General features: G+C 32.1%; 4 protein-coding genes across 6 annotated transcripts; 1 reads left to right on the top strand and 3 right to left on the bottom strand.

The window, feature by feature from the left end:
- The first annotated feature begins 1,857 nt into the window (after window positions 1-1,857).
- LOC114179712 (probable LRR receptor-like serine/threonine-protein kinase At1g63430) lies at window positions 1,858-6,225 on the top strand. Its single transcript, XM_028066132.1, has 13 exons — window positions 1,858-2,536; window positions 2,782-2,920; window positions 3,068-3,139; window positions 3,264-3,407; window positions 3,486-3,635; window positions 3,732-3,848; window positions 3,929-3,993; window positions 4,166-4,420; window positions 4,506-4,711; window positions 4,927-5,062; window positions 5,139-5,296; window positions 5,442-5,657; window positions 5,745-6,225. The coding sequence occupies exons 1-13, from the start codon at window positions 2,452-2,454 to the stop codon at window positions 5,988-5,990; spliced, it is 1,989 nt and encodes a 662-aa protein (XP_027921933.1). The 5' UTR covers window positions 1,858-2,451; the 3' UTR covers window positions 5,991-6,225.
- A 1,285-nt stretch (window positions 6,226-7,510) lies between these two features.
- On the bottom strand, window positions 7,511-10,664 carry LOC114178592 (RNA-binding protein NOB1). Its single transcript, XM_028064594.1, has 5 exons — window positions 10,256-10,664; window positions 8,985-10,122; window positions 8,590-8,758; window positions 8,062-8,181; window positions 7,511-7,919 (listed from the first exon to the last, which is right to left on the bottom strand). Exons 1-5 carry the CDS (start codon window positions 10,572-10,574, stop codon window positions 7,770-7,772), a joined length of 1,896 nt encoding a protein of 631 aa, XP_027920395.1. The 5' UTR covers window positions 10,575-10,664; the 3' UTR covers window positions 7,511-7,769.
- A 1,416-nt stretch (window positions 10,665-12,080) lies between these two features.
- Window positions 12,081-13,765, bottom strand: LOC114179491 (actin-depolymerizing factor 7-like). The gene is made up of 3 exons (XM_028065846.1): window positions 13,646-13,765; window positions 12,894-13,153; window positions 12,081-12,730 (listed from the first exon to the last, which is right to left on the bottom strand). Exons 1-3 carry the CDS (start codon window positions 13,646-13,648, stop codon window positions 12,580-12,582), a joined length of 414 nt encoding a protein of 137 aa, XP_027921647.1. The 5' UTR covers window positions 13,649-13,765; the 3' UTR covers window positions 12,081-12,579.
- A 1,158-nt stretch (window positions 13,766-14,923) lies between these two features.
- LOC114176096 (serine racemase) lies at window positions 14,924-17,859 on the bottom strand. 3 transcript variants are annotated; one of them, XM_028061021.1, is made up of 7 exons: window positions 17,748-17,859; window positions 16,982-17,172; window positions 16,733-16,819; window positions 16,426-16,656; window positions 15,788-15,861; window positions 15,503-15,689; window positions 14,924-15,345 (listed from the first exon to the last, which is right to left on the bottom strand). In XM_028061021.1, the coding sequence occupies exons 2-7, from the start codon at window positions 17,155-17,157 to the stop codon at window positions 15,093-15,095; spliced, it is 1,008 nt and encodes a 335-aa protein (XP_027916822.1). In that variant the 5' UTR covers window positions 17,158-17,172; window positions 17,748-17,859; the 3' UTR covers window positions 14,924-15,092. The 3 variants fall into 3 exon arrangements, with proteins under 3 accessions (XP_027916822.1, XP_027916823.1, XP_027916824.1); XM_028061022.1 differs by having other exon boundaries at window positions 17,751-17,769; XM_028061023.1 differs by lacking the exon at window positions 17,748-17,859 and adding an exon at window positions 17,244-17,262.
- Window positions 17,860-21,762: the final 3,903 nt, after the last annotated feature.

Raw genomic sequence — 21,762 nt, 5'->3', positions numbered from 1 at the left:
ATATATAAAACATTATTGTTAATTAAGAAACTACATGTCCAGCATGGAATGCATCTTGAGTTGTTTCATTTGGTGTTCTGGCACAGCTTAACTGGGTTTTGAAGGTGCAATCTGGTTGAAGATGATTATTATTAATTAGGTTCCTTCCTTTAAATGTACTCAACTCTTTAAAGAGGATCTTGCTTGGAAGCACTGTTCTTCGGGGCCCTTCAACTTAAACAATATCTTCATTTGTCTTTTTCTTACCACCATTAATACAATATGTCAAAATCAAATCAAGTGCTCTTCTTATTTAGTAACCTTGCCCTTTATGTATCAACATTACTTTTCTTTCTCTATGTATATATACCTAAGTTGTTCAAATAGAAACACCAACCACTTCTTCTTTTCTCAACAAAATAAAATACCTACTTTTTACTACTTCATCGATAACTTTCAAATTCAAAATAATATACATTAATGACATAAAACAATTATATATTCTTCTTAATTATCAATAATATTGATTTTGATTTTGTTTTAGTTAATTGTGTTATTGCTATGAACTATTTAGTAACATGGTTGATGGTTGATAAATTTATGTTAGAAAATTTAGTTGATTGGTTTATTGTTGATAAAAAAAACAGAAATTAGAAAGAAAAGAAAAAAAAAATGTAGGGTAGGGGAAGGAGTTGTTATGTAATGAAAGACTAAAAATATAGTTTGACGCGTGACATTAGGTTTAATAATGGATTTAGATGGAGAACAACTGTGAACGTGGAATTTTCGAAGCATTTCGTTGCTTTTTCAAAAAGCACTTTTGCTTATCATATATATCACCTAACTAAACATCGACCATACAATTTAAATCATTGATTTGCTTAGTAGTAATATTCTTAATGAAAATTATTTATTAAAATTGACTTTTCGCGGTCGTGGTTCATTCGTGACATTGACTACTTAATGGAAAAAAATAATTTTTTTTTAAAGAAATTGATAGAATTTATAACTTTGAATATGGGTGGAAATTACAAATGATTTACTTTGAAATTATCATTTTCTTCACTCATTTACATGAGAAAAAAAAACTTTTTTTATAAATTAAAAATTATGTTGTGCATTAAAATTTTCATACAATTTTTTATTTTTTTATTTTTAACTTATTTAAAACTAATTTTAATCGGTAAATTTTTTATATTTTTTCTTTTAATGTCAGGAATGCTTATAGAGTAATTTCTTTAAATGTATACAAACATGAGAGTAATTATTAAAAAAACATCTTTATTGTTTCTGCTTGTTTTTCATAAAATAAAACGTACACTCTACTCATTAATACTTGTTTTTATTAATTAGAGAATGGGAGATTTAAAAATGGGTATGGGGAGTAAATTTATGTTGTGCGAAAAGTCAGTTCATGTCATTTTTGTCTTTATTATTTATTTGTTACAATAAATCGTTATATCTATTCTCATTACTCAAGAACTTGGACCACAAAACAACAAACTAACGCCATTTTTATTTTTACTTCAAATACATATTTGAATATTGTTTCCATATATTTGTATATGTCTTTTTTTGTTTTTACAGAAGTATAACAGGAATTAACTAATGGGTTGTTTTACTTCAAGATTCCTAATTATTTAACTTTCTATTTATATGTAGAATTATCATTTTTTTCTTTTTACTTTTATCCTTAGAAAAATGTTTCTTTTAAGAAACATCCTGGTATATTTTTGAACTGCGTGTGAAACTTATTTGAATTGGCATTCTCATTTAAGAGATTGAATATACATAAAAGTATTAATAGTGTTTGAGAGAGAAGAAAGCGATAAATTGAAGTGATAATAGTGGTTTAATTGAAGGAGAATCTGGATTTAACGATACCAAGTTCTCGTGTGTGACGACATAGAAGACGTACATAGCAATCAGGACCTCTCTATGGCAAACACTAATCACTGCATATAGCTTTCATTTTGAAAGACAGATGCACAGTCCAAGTCCCAAGAACACAATACACAAAAACAAAATAATTTTTACCTTAAAGATATCCACAAACCGCCATTTTTAACATAATTCAAAATAAAAAGGTCCTTTTTTTTTCCATCGGCCTCACTCAGTGCCATCAAAATCCAAACTTGGATAAACTCTCTTTGAATCCAAGTTTCATCCTCTTCTGGGTTGTCTTCAGACTTTAGTATAGTCCAGTGTCAGTGTCACCCTCTTCCTCACACCTCTCAAATCCACCATTTAAAACTCTATCAGCAGTGTGCATTTTCTGAACTTCTCAACTTGGCCAAGTTTGTATCTTTTTCTTTTTTGGGTATAAATCCCTGCATGTTCTGGGAAATTCAGTTTCATATTCTTTTTTGCTGAGTTATACTTTTGTTGGGAAGACCACCTTGGCGGTGGCTAACGAACGAGGGAGAAGAAGAAGCAGAAGCAACATAGTGTAGAAAATTTTGGGAGAAGAACATGAAGTTGTGTACTTTACTGTTGTTGCTTGGTTTGGTTTCCGTGCTCTCTTTTGTGGCTTCTGTCAGGGTGCCTTCAAATGAAGGTAAGAGTTATGGCTGAGAACTCACTTTCTCTCTCAGATCTCGAGTTTTTGCTTGTGTTGACTTCTGTTGGGATCACGTAGCAAAATTTACCATTTCTGGTTCTTGTGTGAACTTGAAAGTTTCAAGATCGATTAATTGGTTTGCATTCTTGTCTTGGCTAACTACAGTATACATTCACAATAATGAAGCATTTACTCTGTTCTTTTTTAATATATTTTTGAGTTGTAGATTTTTTTTTTCTCAGTTTGGGCACTTAGAAGATTCAAAGAAGCTGTTTATGAAGATCCACATAAGGCTTTGTCCAACTGGAATACTCTGGAGTCAGATCCTTGTGGCTGGAATGGTGTTTCTTGCACTGGAACGCGAGATCATGTCATCAAGCTGTAAGATACCATGGATCCATTATAACATGTAGTTCATTTCTTGCAATGTGACGTGCTTCATGAACCATGACTGAGATGTTTAATTAATGGCATACTTTCCTGAGCTAGCACATTCCTAAAACGACAGAGTGGATTCATTTTTTGCAGTAACATATCAGGGGCTTCGTTGAGGGGGTTTCTTGCTCCAGAATTTGGGAAAATCACCTACATACAAGAACTGTATGTTCCTTGTTTCTGCAATCCTTACATCATTCTCCAAACCTTGGTGATTCGGTGTTATTACCATGACTTATAGTACTTCAATATCATGGCTGTGACTAATTTTTGGTTCTTATCGCTGCAGGATCTTACATGGCAACAATCTCATTGGAATAATACCTAAAGAATTGGGCATGTTGAAATCTCTTAAGGTGTTGGATTTGGGAATGAATCAGTTATCTGGACCAATTCCTCCGGAGATTGGAAATTCGACCCAACTTATGAAAATGTAAAAGGACTTTATTCCAAAATTGGACTCTCAAATTATTTTGTGGACTTGTGTTTTCATTTCCATGTATTCCTGCAGAAACCTGCAGTCGAATGGGTTGACTGGTAGGCTACCTCCGGAGCTAGGAAATTTGAAATACCTTCAAGAACTTCAACTGGACAGGAATAAGCTTCAAGGATCTCTTCCTGGTGGTAGCAGTTCAAATTTTTCTTCAAATGTGCATGAGATGTGAGTAAATATTTTTGAAAAACCAGTGTAGTTTGTTTATGGATACGTTGCAGCATTAAAACTTGGATCTCAATCTGACTCATTATTCCTATTCAGGTATGCCTCAGGTGTAAATTTAACTGGCTTCTGTCGTTCATCTCAGTTAAAAGTAGCAGATTTTTCATATAACTTTTTCGTTGGCAGCATACCCAAATGCTTGAAGTATCTTCCGAGGTACTACTCTATTGATCTTCTTGTTAAGTTGCATTTTAGTCAAACCTCCTTTCTTAGAAAAGATGAACTCCATCATGCAGATCAAGCTTTCAAGGAAATTGTTTCCATATCAAAGACATAAAACAGAGGACTTTGGTGCAATGCGGTATGTATGACATAATATTTTTTGCATCTCAACTTGAACACATGATTAGGATTGTAACTACTTCGAAATAATGGATAATACAAACTTTTGTGAATCGCATATGCATTTGATCCTTTGTACTATATCTGTTCTTGTTTGTTTTACATCAAATAATGAAATTGTTACTGAATAGCAGGTGCTTCACCGGCCCAAAGCGGTCCAGTAGTGAACCCAAAGTCCGAATCTGCTAACAAGCATGTAACCAAGCATAAAGAAACATCGAAACCTGCTTGGCTTTTGGCTCTAGAAATAGTGACGGGAACCATGGTTGGTTCTCTCTTTGTTATTGGTATTCTCACTGCAATTCAAAGGTGTAACAACAAATCATCTATCATTATACCTTGGAAAAAATCTGGAAGCGGAAAAGATTATTTGGCAATACATATAGGTTTGGTTTCTTTGCTTTCTGTTATGTGTTTACTACTGATGTTTTTGTATAGATGTTTTGAACATTTAACTCTATCAATGAGCAGACTCGGAGATGTTGAAGGATGTGACAAGGTATAGCAGACAGGATCTTGAAGTGGCCTGTGAAGACTTCAGCAACATAATTGGGTCCTCACCAGATAGTGTGGTGTACAAGGGTACGATGAAAGGTGGACCCGAGATTGCTGTAATTTCCCTCTGCATCAAGGAAGAAAATTGGACGGGATACCTTGAGCTCTATTTTCAAAGAGAGGTAAATGAAATGAAACACTCATGTTGGAAGTCTCACATTGATAAGGTCAAATCATAATATATAAGTGGATGCAAACTTAATCTTATAAACTGGTTTTATGAGGTTGAATTAGACTTAAAATTCACTTCTTAACATGTCATGCTTACAGTGAGCAAGAATTGAGAGACAAATGATGAAATTACTCATTAAATTTTTCTGCTCTTGATGCAATTCAGGTGGCAGACTTGGCAAGGTTAGATCATGATAACGCAGGAAAACTGCTAGGCTATTGTAGAGAGAGCAGTCCATTTACGAGGATGCTGGTTTTTGAATATGCATCAAACGGAACACTTTATGATCACCTGCATTGTTGTAAGTCACAGTTCTTGCTCGTGTACTAGTCTTTTTGTTTCAGTTCCTTAAAACATGAATGAAATCATAAATGCAGATGGAGAAGGGTGCCAGTTGTCATGGACACGGCGAATGAAAATTATCATTGGCATTGCACGTGGACTCAAGTATTTGCACAATGAAATTGAGCCACCATTCACCATCTCAGAATTGAATTCCAATGCTGTTTACCTCACAGAAGATTTTTCACCTAAGGTGTGTGTGCACGCATCGAGTTTAAGTTATAACTATGATTGTGCTGAATATCTTACTGCACTGAAAAATAAGGACGAGAGTCAGTTAGCATACACCTATTATGTCTTATGTTATTTTTCTGATTGCAATGAACCTTAAATTTCAGCTGGTGGATTTTGAAAGTTGGAAGACCGTTCTTGAAAGATCAGAAAAAAATTCTGGTTCAGTTAGCAGCCAAGGTCCTGTTTGTGTTCTACCAAACTCCCTTGAAGCACGCCATGTCGACCCCAAAGGAAACATATATGCTTTTGGTGTACTTCTACTGGAGATAATCAGTGGAAGACCTCCATACTGCAAGGACAAAGGGTACTTGGTGGATTGGGTAAGAAACTTAGCCAAAATTTTGATTGGTTTTTCTATGGCATCACTTAATGCATCAAATGTTGAATGTTAAACTCATGTGTTGCAGGCCAGGGACTATCTTGAAATGCCAGAAGTAATGTCATATGTGGTGGCTCCTGAGTTGAAACATTTTAGATATGAAGACCTCAAAGCAATATGTGAGGTGATAACTCTTTGCATCAGCCCTGATTCTTCTGTCCGTCCATCAATGCGTGAATTATGCATTATGTTGGAGAGCAGAATAGACACATCAATAAATGTGGAGCTAAAGGCATCATCTCTGGCTTGGGCTGAGCTTGCCCTTTCATCATAATTCACTCAATAATACTCAACTAACCACACACCAAACACTGCTACTGAAGCAGACCTATAACCATAATGCATTTCTAACTTTCCATTTTTATCTATTTAGTTTTGTATCTTACCTGTAAATGATTGTTCACAAAAAAGGGAATGTGCAAGGGTTAATGCATCGTGAGGTAACCTTGTATAGCGGTGGTTGACACGTAGAAAGTGATAAATGAATGGAAAAAAAATGTGTTGGACAACTGTCTTTACTTCTCCTTTTCTTTTTTATGATTCTATCAAACATGTTCATATGAACATAAGAAAAGGACAGTTATATGGCCACTGGGTAATGCATGATTGATGTGAGCCAACGATCAAACATGTTTCTCAAATCAAACGCATCATTAAGGTTTTTGTATGGTTTTAATGTCCCTTTGCAGCTGTTGGAATCTTTGTGCACTTGGCCAAGTTTTGTTTTGTTTAATCCCATTCCCACAGACATGTAAATTATTTCCACTGTCAGTGGAGCATTTGTTTTAGTGCCACGTTTTGTAAAGAAAGCAGCATGACATTAAGTCATTAACCAAAGGGCATGGCTTCTGTTATTGTACAATTTCATTTGTATTAACATTAATCATCTTTCTAGTAATTCTATATCTAAAAGGATTCTAATTTTAATTTACCTAAATATTTTTTAAGTAAAGTACTATCAATCATTTCAGAATCAACTTAACTATAGCATTAAATCGGTTGTTGGAGATGCTTGAAGACTGAACTGCACTGCATGACATTTCCGGATAAGATATTGCGGTTGAGTCAAGGATTGTGTTAGAGACAGACACAGTTCTGCGGAACTTTGAATCTTAATGTCTAGATCCATCGTACGTCTGTTTCTCCGAAAAGGACCAGTGGGCAGAGCCTAAAAATTATTAACATCCCAATATTAATTTGAGTGACAGGATGGTTGAGACCACTTTGAATGCATACCAGAAATTAGACATGTACAATTCATGTACTGTTCCGACAAAAAAATAACTTGTTTTCTTTTTGTTATATTCACTTCGAGAAGTAACAGTATTGATTTAATGAAAAGTTTCTTCCTTTCTATCTATTTATAAAATACAGAATTATTATTTTTAATTTCATAAAATGGGTATGTCATATTGATTTACTTCTATTGAACATTTTGTATATTGTGGTTTTTTCAATACCTAAAATCACTACTTTGTTTATTAAATTCGTGTGAACATAAATAATATCATTCTAAATATTTTAAGAGTTAAAATATCACACTGTTGCACTAAAAACACTAGCTTGGAAATTAAAAGATTAAAGACAATCGATTTATACTGTACATATATGTATTATGCTTAGCGAATTTCTCTTACATAAAATATAACATCTATGATACATGTACATGCAACTCATTTTTGTATTTAAAATAACAATAGATCTAAATGAGAATGCATTTATTTCGATACACAATCGAAAACTCATACGACATTCACAAATGAAAACCAAAAACTGCTGTTGTACCACACAAACGATGCAAAACTGAAATCCATTCTCATGGAATTAATTAATTCACTCTTTCAGCATCCATTCTCATGGAATTAATTCATTCACTCTTTCAGCATTCATTCTCATGACAGCTAAACTAGATCATAGACAGCTAGATATGTAGAAACAATGAGACCCACTTAGATATGTTTTTCATAACCCAACAAATTTTCAACTAACTTTCAAAATCGAGCAATAAAAACAAAATTTAGGAGATAAAATCAGTCAAAATTGGCGAGATCCACTATTTATGCTTGGAGCGTGAGTAGTGATTGTCATTTGGATTTCTCCTTCCACCGAAAACTGCCATTGCTTTCCTTATAGGAGGCTGGAAAGGAGCTTTCTTATCTGTGTGGTGGCTGAAGACACTATCTGGTGTAAAAAAGTCATCATCCTATAAAGGGTCATTAAGTAAGTTCAGGTTAATGTGAAATTAATTTGACTGGGGGACAAAAATGAAAGAATACGACATTATTCCCATGGGACATTAATCAATTAGATATATAAGTAGTTAAATACACAAAAATACACACAACCTGTTTGCTGGTTTTCTTCTTCGTTTTAGGATAAAGTACCCTTTGAGGAAGTTGGTCTTCACGGAGAATGGGGTTCTTTGTAGCTGCATCCCTTCCACCTTGGGGTAAAGGTAATGAAAACTGCACATCAAGTCAGGTAAAAGTCATAAAGGAATAAATGTGTGTATCAAGGATTCTAAACATATCATCATGTGAATGGCATTGCCAGTAACTTATAGAATGATTCTTGACAAACATTATTCTACACACTAAAATCAACATCTATCAACCAGAATATGTGGGATAAAATTTCCTATTAAGTCTTACATATCCACAGGAAAGGTATCATATGCATCATACTCTTATTCCAAACCTATTATTTATTACTCAAGTCACCGATGAATCAAGTTACCTAGTTAAGGTTTCAACATTCAAGACACAAATAACTCCAAACTAGTGCACCAAATGTCTGCCACAGCACACCTTTTTCTATTGAAAAAGACAAGCAAACTGAAAGACACGGGAAAATTGAACAAACACACTACTCACCTTTGTGCCACGTAATGTAACTCGTGGTCGGCGGGCTGCAACTACTATTCCATTTTCATTAACTGTGACAGCAACCTTCCTTAGTGTGCCACCATTCCCACACTTTGGACAGAAAATTCTACCAATCTCAGCAGTCACAGTGTAACAGGCATGACACTTGAGTATCCATCTGGAATGGAAATGATTAAAAGATAAGAACACATTAAAATTTTGCTATCACGCTGCATACTGTGTAGAATGAAAATATATAGATTAGAAATATTAAACACATGTCATTATATAATTATAATGTAACAAAATGTAGAATAAAACATCTAGGTTGAATATGCATTTGAATTTTTCTTTCACGTAGCAAAGATAGGTAATCCAATATTGTTGAAGCTACTTAAAATTACCTGTGCAGCTGGTGTATTTGTGTTCCTCCGGGTGCCCGCAAGCGCAAACCCATTTGGAGAAGAACATTTTGCATTGCAAAGTCACCGGTTATACATGCTACACTTGATTCAGACAAAGATCTAACCATCCAACTTTGCTCACTACCATCATCATCAGCATATGAAAAGTCAGCAGCTTCACTGGTCTGACTTGCAATTTCCAAGTGATTTGATTGGCTATCAACTGTATTTATCTCACTGTCACGTGATTTAGTGACCACATCTGCATTGCCATCAGGTACTGTTGCCACCAATCCAGTATTGTATGACTGGAGTTCTTCGGAAGATAAACTTGGTTTATTTTCCTCATCAAGAACTTCAAGAGAACCTTCCTCCAGTCTCATTTGCTGGAGAATCTCATATATACTTTCATTGTCTTTGTTCTCTTTTACCACCTGATTATTCTCAGACACAGCATTTTCAACTTGTTGAGGATCCCTTTCATGAACTTGCTGATTTAAAACACCAACATCCCCACCAACGTTATCATCCTTTCCTTCCAAATCTTGTTCATCTTGAGTACTGGATATCGACTCATTATACTCACGTCTAGCTTTCCTTCTCAAGTATCTCCTGTGAGTACTCCGACTGACAGCCGGCATCCAATCACCAGCATTGTCATCAAACTCGCCCTGCGACGCATCGATTCCATCAGCCACCATTGTTTTTCCCTCAATTTTTATCTCCTTTTTCTTAGGCGTGAATCTCCTAGGCTTCGTAAACCCATCCTCACCGCCATCCTGAATCCCCGAATCAGCTTCACTCGTCCTCTCCACAGAACCGTCCACAGTGTGATCATCAGGAGAAACAATGTTCAAGTTCAGATCCTGCAAAGGAAGGATTTTCGAATTGGAATTCATAGAGTCTTCCGCCTGTTCCAACGCCTCCCACTCTTTCAAATTAGGCACATTAGAACCCCACCCCGGCATGTCCTTCTCAGGCAACCTCTTCACATTCAACGTTTGCACAGGGGGAGGGGCATCCCTGAGATGTTTGGTCCCATGAATCTGAGCCTCCAACGTGTAAGTCAGAGCAATGAGCTTGATATCAACATCAGATAGAGTTTGTAGATCACCAGTAGCCCTAGCAAATTTGACAACTACAAAAAGAATATTTACATTAGAATTCCAAATTTCTAACACATAATTTGAAGCAAAAAATAAGAAACATGAAACAGTATAGTAATTAACAAGCAGGATTTAAAGTTCAAGGTTAGGTAAAATTACGAATACCTTTATTGATGGATTCCGGGGAGGGCTCCATGGTTTGAATGGAGAAGGGGAGGAAAGAGAGTTTGTGGCGGGAAACGGGGTCACGGATTTCCTGCATAACTTCAGGGATGGAGATGAACTTGTCGGCGAGGCCGTGGAGCTTTTCGCCGGATTCGATGACTGCGTTGGCGTCCACAACGGCTACGGCGATGGCATTGGAGGATTCGGTGGTTTCCACCAATACTGGAACGTTGTGCTGCGGTGGTGGAGGTGGCTGCTTCTTCACCACGTTGCTCCAGCATGACGCTGTCGCCGGAACTGAAGTTGGAGGTTCTTCCATGGCGATGCAGAGAAAGAGAGAGGCGCGCTCTAGACAAGGGGTGAGTGTATTTTGATCTCAAAACCCTAGAAGCTAGAACAGAGGAAGGGTGCACTGTTTTTATTAAATTAACAGTTTATTTATTTTTATTTAAAAGCTTCAACTCTGTTAGTTTATATAAAAATATAAGAATATTTAAAATTAATTTGTTAACCTTATAATCTTAAATATTTTCCTAAATATTACTAAAATTTTTACTTATAATATATGTTATAAGTCTTTAATATGACAATTTATTTTGATTTTATATTCTAATTATTAAATGCCTTATCATATATTTATTTTTCTTTTACCATATCCAATTTGGAAATATGTAAGTAAAAGAAATTGAAAAAAAAAGTGGTTAAAACATCTTTTTAAAAATGCATTACTATAAATATTAATTTAAAATTTAAAAGAAAGGAAAATGACTATAGAAATATATATATATATATATATATATATATATATATATATATATATATATTAATTTTATTTTTCTACTTTGTGATGCAATGTCATATATACAACCTCAATAAGAAAATATTAACAAAAATTATAATTATCTTTCCTATGTTTGTAACAAAAAAATAAATGTCTTATTTTATTTGGGATGAAAATAGAGATGGTTTTTCGATCTTATTTATCGCTAATTGGTTAATTATTTTTCAAAACGTTTTTTAGACCAAAGTTAGTAATTAGTGTGTTGTCAATAATTAAAGGGGTACACCCACGTAACTTGTTTATATATAAAGTAAAAGTGGTATAATTATATAAACTCGTTCATACTACTGTGAATGATAGATAATGAATTTATTAACTTTACCTAAGAATCAGATATTAAAATTATGTTTCGTTTGAATATTTTATTTTAGTTTTTTCTTAAAATTATCGATCAAAATCTATCACATAAAATAAATTAGACCATTGAATTTTAAAAATTAAATTTTAGGTTTTCAAAAAAATCTTCTAAATCTAACCAACCAAATTATAGAGAAGATGTAAATGATTGTAATTATCATTGTATTACATTGATGTACTTATTTAACCTCTTATTTATTAAAACGTGTTAATATATACGAAAAAAAATGAAATTATTAGAGATAGTTTTTTGGATAGATTTTGTGATTTAATTGCATAGAGAAATAGTGAAGATTAAGGATTGTTGAGTGCTTTAGTCTTCAATATCATAAATAGATTCATTATTTTTCAAACTTTTTTAGACCAAATTCAGTGATCAAGCTGGTGTTGTTAGTGCAACTTCTTTTCAGGGATAGTAACATTAGGATGCAGGTTTCACTATCACATGAATAAAAATTAAAAAACTCTAAGTTTATATCAATAATGTTAACCATAAACTTATACACATTTATTACTTTAAATAATTTTATCGTTTTCATGGTATATGATCACTGTTAGTTCTGATTTTTTAGCATTCAACAGTCATATATAAAGTAATTTCTGTCATCTAACACGTGAGAAGATGATATATACAGCAGGAAATTAAAAGATATGTATATCATCATTATCTGTATCGTACTATTCGATTATAGTACTTCGAATCGAAACAAGAGAGAAAGAAAATGAAGAAACATAATAGTTAACAAAAAAGGAGAAACATGAGACACATATCAGTGCCATCATTCTTCAGTAGCTTCTGCACAAAAACCAGCTTCATCAAGTGAAAAACCAAGTGGTCGGTATGAGAATAACGAACCTACTTAAGATATATAATAAATGCATGCTACTGATCTTGAACCCACCACTACACATGGCTTTTCAAAGAAGCCAGAAATCCAAGATCGCTAGAAAACTGAACAAGGATCGAGTACACGGAAGAATGATGCATATGCATGTCATTTTGGATTTGTGATTGCTGTTGAATCCAAGCTATAATAGGCAAAGAAAGATGGCTCCCAAGGTTGCAGAATAGTTGGGAATTAATCCATAACTTATAAGAGATAATAACAATGATGAAGAAGGCCAATTACATGGCTCGTGCTTTAACAAGGTCCAAGCTCATCTCACTTGGATCAGTTGCTTGCATATCAACTTGAATGCCATCCAATTCCCTCTTGAATCTATCCTTAGAACTTGCGTACACCATCTTCATCCTCACAGCTGAGGAATCTGGTGACCTGCACACAAAGTGTTGAAGATATTGTCTTAATCTGCAATGATATACATAATTTGTTTCTCCACAAAATGAATCATGCAATTGTATACACACTACATTGTAACTTCACATCTTGTTCAGCCAGAACTATGAAATCAAAGGCAAATTGTATATAAATTGAGTACCATGCAATGAAGAAGATCTTGCTTTTCTGGCAGTTCTCATTAGTTGTGAAGTCAAAATCATAGACAGCATAACGACATTCATTTGGTGGAAAACAGGCCATAAAGTCCTCATAACTTGCCGTGGGGCCCCCTAATTTCTCAACCACCACTTGCTGTTCTTCAATTTTAAACACAACATACCTGTAATTCCTCTTTGATTTAAGCTCTTGAAACTTCAGTTTGCAATCATCATGCACAGCCATTCCGGACGCTGCATTTGCCTACCCCAAAATTTCATGTCCCGAATTTTAGATTCAATGATTGTTATTCGTTCTTCATCCTCAGATGGAAAATAAAAAGATTGAATTTTGAAAAGCAATGCAACTTCCATAACATTCACAGATGAAAAGCTAGGTGGCAAAATTGCTTTCTAGCTATCATCTTTGGGTAACAGTCACAGGGTATGATGATAACACATCATTTTAACCAAGAGGCAAAAGATCCCGTTTTGAACGAAAAACTATAACTAACAGCTTCTTAGAATCACACCAGACATGAAGAAAAACTTGAATTTAATGTGGGTACGTGCAAATACTATATACAATACTAATAGTGTTTCTCTTTTAAGACGGTGCATCCAAAGGTTATAGCCCATATTTATTTATTTTTCAAAAGATGAAAAGGTAAGAAAAGGGTATTTATCTCGAAGATTATGAACAAAACATTGTGAACAAGTGTGCAAAATAGAGAAAGAGGGGACAAAGAATGCATACCATTTTGCCAGCAATGAGAAAGAAGCGCCCTGCGAAATGTGAATGAAAGGAAAGTGATTTGAGCAATGGAGATTGGAAAATGAGAACGATAGACCCAATGACTAGTATGCAGAGAAAATAACGAACAAAGAGCCTTTTATTTTGCACAACGAGAGGTGCAACTTTTAGAAATAGCATCTGAAAATTAGAACTTGAGGGAGAAATTAATGGATAAAATTTGTTGCAATTTTTTTCTTCCGCCACAGGTTTATTTTTATCTTTTCACGTTAGTTTCTTTCTTCTGTATTCTATCTATGTATTGTTTCAATTTTTTGTTAACGGCAAATGGGAAATCACAGATTCTAGTAATGTAAAAAAAAAAAAATCCTAAAATCAATTGATGAAATCAATCCATATCCCTTGACAGAATTTAAATTAATTGACCAAATTCTTTATTTGACCTTTCCTTTTAATTTCTTCTAGTATTTTAACTCAATTGCACACTTTAATCGGGAAAGAATTAGAATGTTGGAATGTATTAGGGTGTTAGGAAATTCTTATTAAACATGAAAGTAATTTAGGAGTCTATTTAAATGACTTTTTCCATAAAATTTTGGGAAAAAAAATATGAAAACAATGAGATCAACTTTCCATGAGTTAAGACTAACTTAAATATAAATTAAAAAATTAAACAGACTCTCTATGAGAGAATTTTACATTTTTTTTTATCTCTTGCAGGAATGCTTATGCGTAAACTCGTCCAAAATAAGGTACACAAGATAACTTGAACTCCTTGAGTTTTTCTTTCACAAAAAGATATAAAAAGGTAGAAGAATGATATTTAAAATTGTACCCTAATTCTATGCATTTTTTTCTCTCATCCAATCTTTAAAATTCTATACTTAAGACCATGTATAGCAAATAATAGAATTATTTCTTATTTTAATAATAACTTACTAGTCTAATATCAAATGTTTGTATCTTTGATAGTTTACTCTAATATCAACACTATCTACCACTAAAACACATTTTTATTCATGTAATTTTGAAGAATAAAATATTAAGTAAAAATGCATTCCTCCAAAAAGAAAATAAAGATGAAAAGTAATTATGATTTATTTTTTAAAATATATGAAATCTCTTAAATTCTTGTAATATCATAAAATCCTTCAAACCCAAACTACAAAATTCTAACAATAAAGTTCCTTTGAAATAAAATAAAATAAAATCATTACCTTTGTACAAAATCGTTTAAAATCCACATTATTTTTTTATGTAAAAAGTCTTCTGAAATCTCAATTGAATACTCTTCCCAATGAAGGACTCTTTAAATTATTCTTCACAAAATCAGAATTTCAATCCCAACAAGTTAACCTGAAGCAATGAAAAAGACTTGTCCATAAAAACTAGATGGCTTTTACACTCATTTAGAGCAATGAAGGTCTCCATAACATAAGCAAAGTAGAGGTCATTTTTCTTTCTTCAAAGAATCCCAAAGCACAGCCAGATCAACGTTGCCTCCTGAAAGTACTATTCCTATGTGGTTGCATTCCTTCCAAGAAGGATTATTCTGGAAGGTATCGGATAGAACAGCAGCAAGGCCAATTGCTCCACTTGGTTCTACAACAACCTTAAGAATTTCAAAACACAGTTTCATAGCTTTGATTATTTCACTGTCTTCAACAGTTATAATGTCCTCAACAAGATCTCGTACTACAGGCCTGTTCCATCATAACATGGTGCATTAACAAGCACGACAAATCAAGAGAATTCCTCTGTAAAATAATACTAAATTGAAGAAAATCTATGACTGAGAACAAAAAAGGAGCCAAAACTTTATTTTCAGTTTACTATCTTAATTACTAAAGAACATTTTACCATGTGAAATCTCCAAGAAATGCTCGAAGACCGTCAGCTATAGTATCTGTCTCAGGCAATCTTATTATCCTCCCAGCTGCTTTAGATTGGGCGGCATCATCAGCTCCTTTAGGTTCAGCAGCTAAAATACGAATAGCAGGGTTGATGGACTTGGCAGCCAATGCTATTCCAGATATCAAACCACCACCTGCATTTTCATTAGTTGACAAACCAAGAAGCAGATGCTCAAATTAATGAAAATTTAACAGCATTTGGTTGACATTGACTGCAAAAAAGTGAACAAACCACTTATGGGTACCACTAGCGTATCTATATGTGGGGCTTGCTCCAGAATCTCCAAGGATATGGTACCCTGGCCACTGCAAGAACAATCCAATATGTTAAAAGTACAATTGTGTGCAAGTCACACGTTCCTATAGCATGTCAAGTTTCTTATGTTGAATAGAACAAAAAGTGACATAATATCATGGATTTTTCTTACAGCTTAGCAATCATTCAGAAGTGAGGTGAGAAATAAAAATAATGACAAAAGAGTATCAGAAGAGATGCTCAAGTGTCAATGAATTATAGCTAGGCCAGTAGAAACAAATAAAGCATAAAGCAGCAGTTAGGTTGCATTTGGCCCAGATTTTTTTCGGATTTCTTTAAAAAGAATAAGCTAGTTCAAAGTTCAAACACGATTTTAGAGAAGCGAAAATTGAAAGAAGAGAAGAAAAAAAAACCTTCAACACAGAGATGCCAATTGAAGGAGCTTCTACTTTTAAGAACTGGGAAAAAATTGGCCAAATGCTACATGATCTAATTGGTAAATTGCTATGAAAAGAATGGGTACAGGTACACCCCCAGTTTATCCCCCAAAAGAGTTGAATGGAAGGGCATCTAGACAGAAAAAAATTATACAATCATCAACATTGTACTTGTACCTTAATATGCGTCCATCATTATACGGGTGTATAAAGATAGCACCAGTTTCTTGCCACACTTTGTTTGCAACTTCTTCCCTGGATTGAACATAGGCCTCAGACCAGACAATCTGACCACCATACCGCTTTACATTCTCAATTTTGCAAGTTGGGGCATTTTTTGGAACAACAATATATGAAGGGATCCCCCGTAGTTTAGCGGCCAAAGCCAATGCTGCAGCATGGTTTCCACTGATTTTGTAAAACACGATCAGAAGAGCTTGACAGACTCTGATTAGAAAAAAGAAATCTAGATTTACTATCAAACCTGCTGTGTGTTACAACCCCTTTAGAAGCATCTTCATCGTTGAGAGAGAACACAGCATTGCAGGCACCTCTAAATTTAAAAGCTCCCCTGATGGTCATGGAATATAAGAGAAAGTATGTCATCATTTTTTCTTCTTCACTTGTACAAAATTATGAGGGATTGTAAAGTACATCAATAACTCCGAAAAAGAACGAGACAAAAAAACAGTATCCTAAATTCTGTGCAATTCATAAAAGATCCACTCCTCACCCCTTTTGTAAACATTCACACTTAAAGTAGAGCTGTCTTCCTGACAAAACATTCAGCGAGGTGGAGGACAGAAGCGGAGTTTTATGAACCAATGATTTGATTCGGTCATGTGCTTCTCTTATGGAGGAAATATCAGCAGCATATTTTCCTTTTGTTATTTTGCCCTCTTCTTCCATCTATGTAATTGGTCTCTGAAAGTCAACAAAGACAGATCAGTGTGTAGTTCTATCCTTGTTAGAAACAGAGTTTAACACCAACCCACCAATTTAAGTGAGTTAACTGTCCAACAAACAGTCAAACACACCATCAAACAGTTGGAGTAATGTGTCCCACTATTACCGAGCAACATCATTTCTATATATTGTAGGTAACTAGACATGTTAACCTCCATTTTTGAGGGGTAGAAAACTGAACCTTATTTGTGTGAGTTACAGTGTCAAAAAAGTTACAAATGCTAGAGACCCAACTCATCTAACTTTTTGTAAACCTAATGATCTCAAATTTGCACGAAAATAAAAAGAAGATTAGACTCAACACGATCTCAAACTAAAAAATTCCCATAATAGAGTGGGGCAATTAAAGTGTGGCGGAATTGGTAGAAACATGGATGAAAAACATTGGTACAACATTGAATGTTTATAAGAATCTGGAAAAAAAAAAAAAAAGGAATCTTGTATGTTTGAAAAGTGAAGCACTAGAATCTTGAGAAAAGAGATTCTGAAACTGAAATGAAAAAGAGAAAAGAGGTTCGGAATCCAAAACTTACTACCGAGCAGTTGTGGTTGGTGGCACTCCTGCTCCTCCTCGTTCTCATTTCCACTTCCTAACCTTTTTAATATCTCCGCCCAAATAATTTTGGGGTTATTTTCTATTTTTTGTTTTCTGTAAGACATTATTTTCATTTTGGCTAAATATTTTGTAGAATTTAAAAACAATGTTTTGAGATTTTATAGATAGAGTGAAGTTTTAGTTTAAGATTTTGTAATTTTATTCTTTTATGACTTAATTTTTTTTTTCAAAACATTCTTTTAAGAAAGACAAATAATATTTAGTTTAATAATCTTGAAAAAAAATCCTAGGTTGACACTATATCATAGACATTAATAGATAATATTTGAACAAGTTACTTGAAACACGGACTTGAATGCTATAATATAAAATATTATGAGTGAAATAATAAGTCTCATTCTTAGAGAAATAATATTTGTAAAAATAAAAACCAAAACTTGTTAATTTACACACTAAAATATATCTAAATCTTTATTAACTTGTGAATAAAAGAACATGTTTAAAGATTGAGATGTTAAAAGTTTCTCTCAATTCAAACGCAATCCTCTTTAGCCCATACAAAAAAATGGTTGGATTAGGATAAATGTATTTATGTGTCTGACTGAAAACCCAATCAACCAATTTAAAAAAGAGAACAATTTTGACAAATATTTAGTCATTTTGTTTGTCTTAAATTTATAATAAAATATAAATTAGTTTTCTTGATAAAATTAGAAAACAATTAAAAGTTATCACAAACTTTAAATTATGGAGTTTATTTAACTTTGTTTATAATCTAAATTAAATATTGTTAATATTTTTTTTCCAATAATACACCAGCTTTATTATTTTAGTGTAGTGTGTTTTATATGGAAGTTGAAAGAAAACATGAGACAGACTTACTTTCATCTCTTTTCTGACAAATGAATGTTCAATGACGAAAACTTTATTAGAGAATGCAAAGATCTAAAATATAGTTGAGTACAAGTGATATTTTATAAATTAAGCTTTAATATTTTATTACTAAAACATAGAGTTTGTAAATAGAAAAATCAATTAGTCTAATTTCATTTTATAAAGACCTTCATTTATTTATGGATTATTGTATTTTTTTTCTCTACCTTCTTTTTAGATTTTTTTATCTATGCTCATCTTTTTGAATATTATAAAATACTAATATAGAAACCATTTTTCTCAATCAAAAATTTCACAAGAGAGAATTTTTATCTTCTTTTAATCATTTTAGAATTATACATGTATAGATGGAATAAATTATTGTAAGTGATTTTTTTGGGTTCAAGAGGAATCTCTATTTATCTAGATCATTGTGATATATTCAAATTGTTGATGTGAATTTTATGTGTATATGTTACATCATATAGAAGTGAAAGTGTTTAGAGTTATAATAAGCCGGCGAGGCTTAGACTAAGTTAGGAAAACTAGCTATTTGTTGTTTTTTATTGCTATATTGTATGATATTGTGGTGTGAATGAAATTTGTGATTAAATGAGTACAATAGAGATGTTGGTTATTATTGAAATGAGAATGTGAAAAATGAATTTTTGTGTGGTAACATGATTTGTCTAAGTATGAATTTAATTGATATCAATTGGGTTAAAATCGATCGATGAAAGGTTATTTTAAGACTAGTTATATAATTTTGTACTTTAACAAGTATTTGAAAGACTAAACTTTAATCGGTTTGAATTCTGCCAATTTTTCTTAATTATGCAATTTTGTTGAACAAGCCATTTGCTGAACAAAATTCTCAAGTTTAAAATTTAAGGAGCTAAAGTATTATACTTATTAGGTGATCAAATACTCGTTGAGTAAGTAATGTGTGATGTCAAATAGATCTATAATAAAACTAGAGATAACATAAAAAATTCTAAAATAGACTTTTAGAGAAATAATTTCTATTATAAAACGAAATTTAATTAACTTCAAATCACCGGTTCCATTAAAAAAAATATGAAAAAGTTAACTTTTTTTAATCATGAGTCAAATTTTAGTGACAGGCTAGTCTATGTTCCCAATTAATTTTTTCCTAATTAAACATTTTTTTTGTCAAAACTATTTTTTGAGACGTAAAACGGTAGAAACTAGTTTTTTTTAGTACATCTCATTTGTTTATTGTATATTTCGAGTCAAATGTTTGTTCCAAAATTATCACATTTTCATAAAGACCATACTCACTCAAATTTAAGATTTGGATTTAGTTTTGGACTACTTATTAGAACAAGTTGCTACTACTTATACTAACCAATAATAGTATCTTCTATTATTTATTTTATTAGTAGTTTTTTTAAATTGAAGTATTTTATCCTAAAAATAGTTAATGCAAATAATATTGTAATTTGGATCTTATAACATAAAATGTATTAAAAATAATTATAGAATTATTGATAACATTTTTATAAAATATTTTATTTTTAATTAGTTTTTTTTTCCTTTAATTTTTATGAATAATAAGAATTATTGGTGAATTTTCACCAGTAATTTTGGAAGGTTAAAATATAGTATACTCGAATTAAACGTAATTTTAATGTTTAATCTTTATATAACATTAATAAGATTCATCTTTTACTAGTTGCAAAGTAAAGAGATTTTTCTTATCACATTTGTTTTACCTTTTGTGTTGTGTGTAAACAAATAACACTAATTTTTATTTTACATTAAAACAATTAAAAATAATAATTAATAATTTAGTTCTTATAATTTGCTTTACGATTTAATTTAGTTCTTATGTTTTTTTTTATTATTTTTTTTAAATGACTTAATGAGATTATTTTCATTAAGTTAATATTAATACCACATAATGTCACGTATCAGAATATATACTTATCAAGATCTGAATATTTTTTATTTTTAGAAATGTCAGGTGTTAACATCATAAATTTTAAAATATAAAATGACCTAGATTTTTATACATGACAAATTTAGATTTCGAAACAACATTTTTAAATCATATTAACAACAATTTAAGAAAATGAACACTCAAAATCATTTTATGAAAATAGAGACTCAATTAACACAAAAATAAATATAAAAATAAAATAAATACAAAAATTAAACGACTAATTAAATCTTTCAAAAATGATGAATTTAAGGATTGAGTTGATAGTGAAATCTACTTCACCGATTATAAGCTTCAAATAAAATATATACATTATGGATATTTGAAAAAGAAAAACTAAATAAAAAAAAGGGAATGTATGCAGTATAAGGTCACGGGAAGGTACAAATGGTAACAAAGGCTTTGCCTCTTGCTGTTATCATTCCTCCTTCTTTTTTAATTAACGTTGTGAGTTTTACGTGTAAGCCATGAATTAGGAGCTAGTTAATGACAGAATTAGTATTAAACTTAGGTATGATGTAAAAGTTTGTGGAGCATGAATAATATTTTAAGTTGTGTAGGGTGTTATAAAGTTATTCAACTCACGGCGTTAACTACTAAATTACAAAACAACCTCGTTCACTCTGAACACAAATTATTTATTTTATTTTTTTCGTCTGTTCTTTTCGTTCTCTGCTTAAATAGATTTATCATATAGTCAACCAAACGTCATGACCAAAGTTTTCCCTTTGTTCAGACATGAAAGAAATAAAAATATTATAAGAGTACATAATATTTTAAGATTTAAATCAAAGAAAAACTATTTATAAAATCCATTTTTGTTAAATTTAAATATATATTTAGTTTTAAAAACCTTTCTCTCTCTCTGGGTTCTTGTCTTATCCTATGTTCAACATAGGAATAGTGCTTATTAATAATTCATTGGTGTTTGTATCATTATGTATTTTAAAGTTTCTAAGATAAGATTAGAACATTTTGGAGTACGTTTTATTTAAAATCTGCAAATTTAACTGGAAATATAAATTTGGAAGTATAGATTTTCATATTTTTGAAAAAAATATTTATAGCACATTTTGTTCCTTTTTATTTACTTCAAAAAATACCAATGTTTTTTCAAAATGTTTTGTGAAATACCGTTTCAACACAGACAAAAAAC

The sequence above is a fragment of the Vigna unguiculata genome, chromosome 3 (genome assembly GCF_004118075.2).
Source record: "Vigna unguiculata cultivar IT97K-499-35 chromosome 3, ASM411807v1, whole genome shotgun sequence".
NCBI lineage: Eukaryota > Viridiplantae > Streptophyta > Magnoliopsida > Fabales > Fabaceae > Vigna > Vigna unguiculata.
The sequence above is the reverse complement of the archived record's forward strand: the minus strand, read 5'-3'. Positions and strand labels throughout refer to the sequence as shown.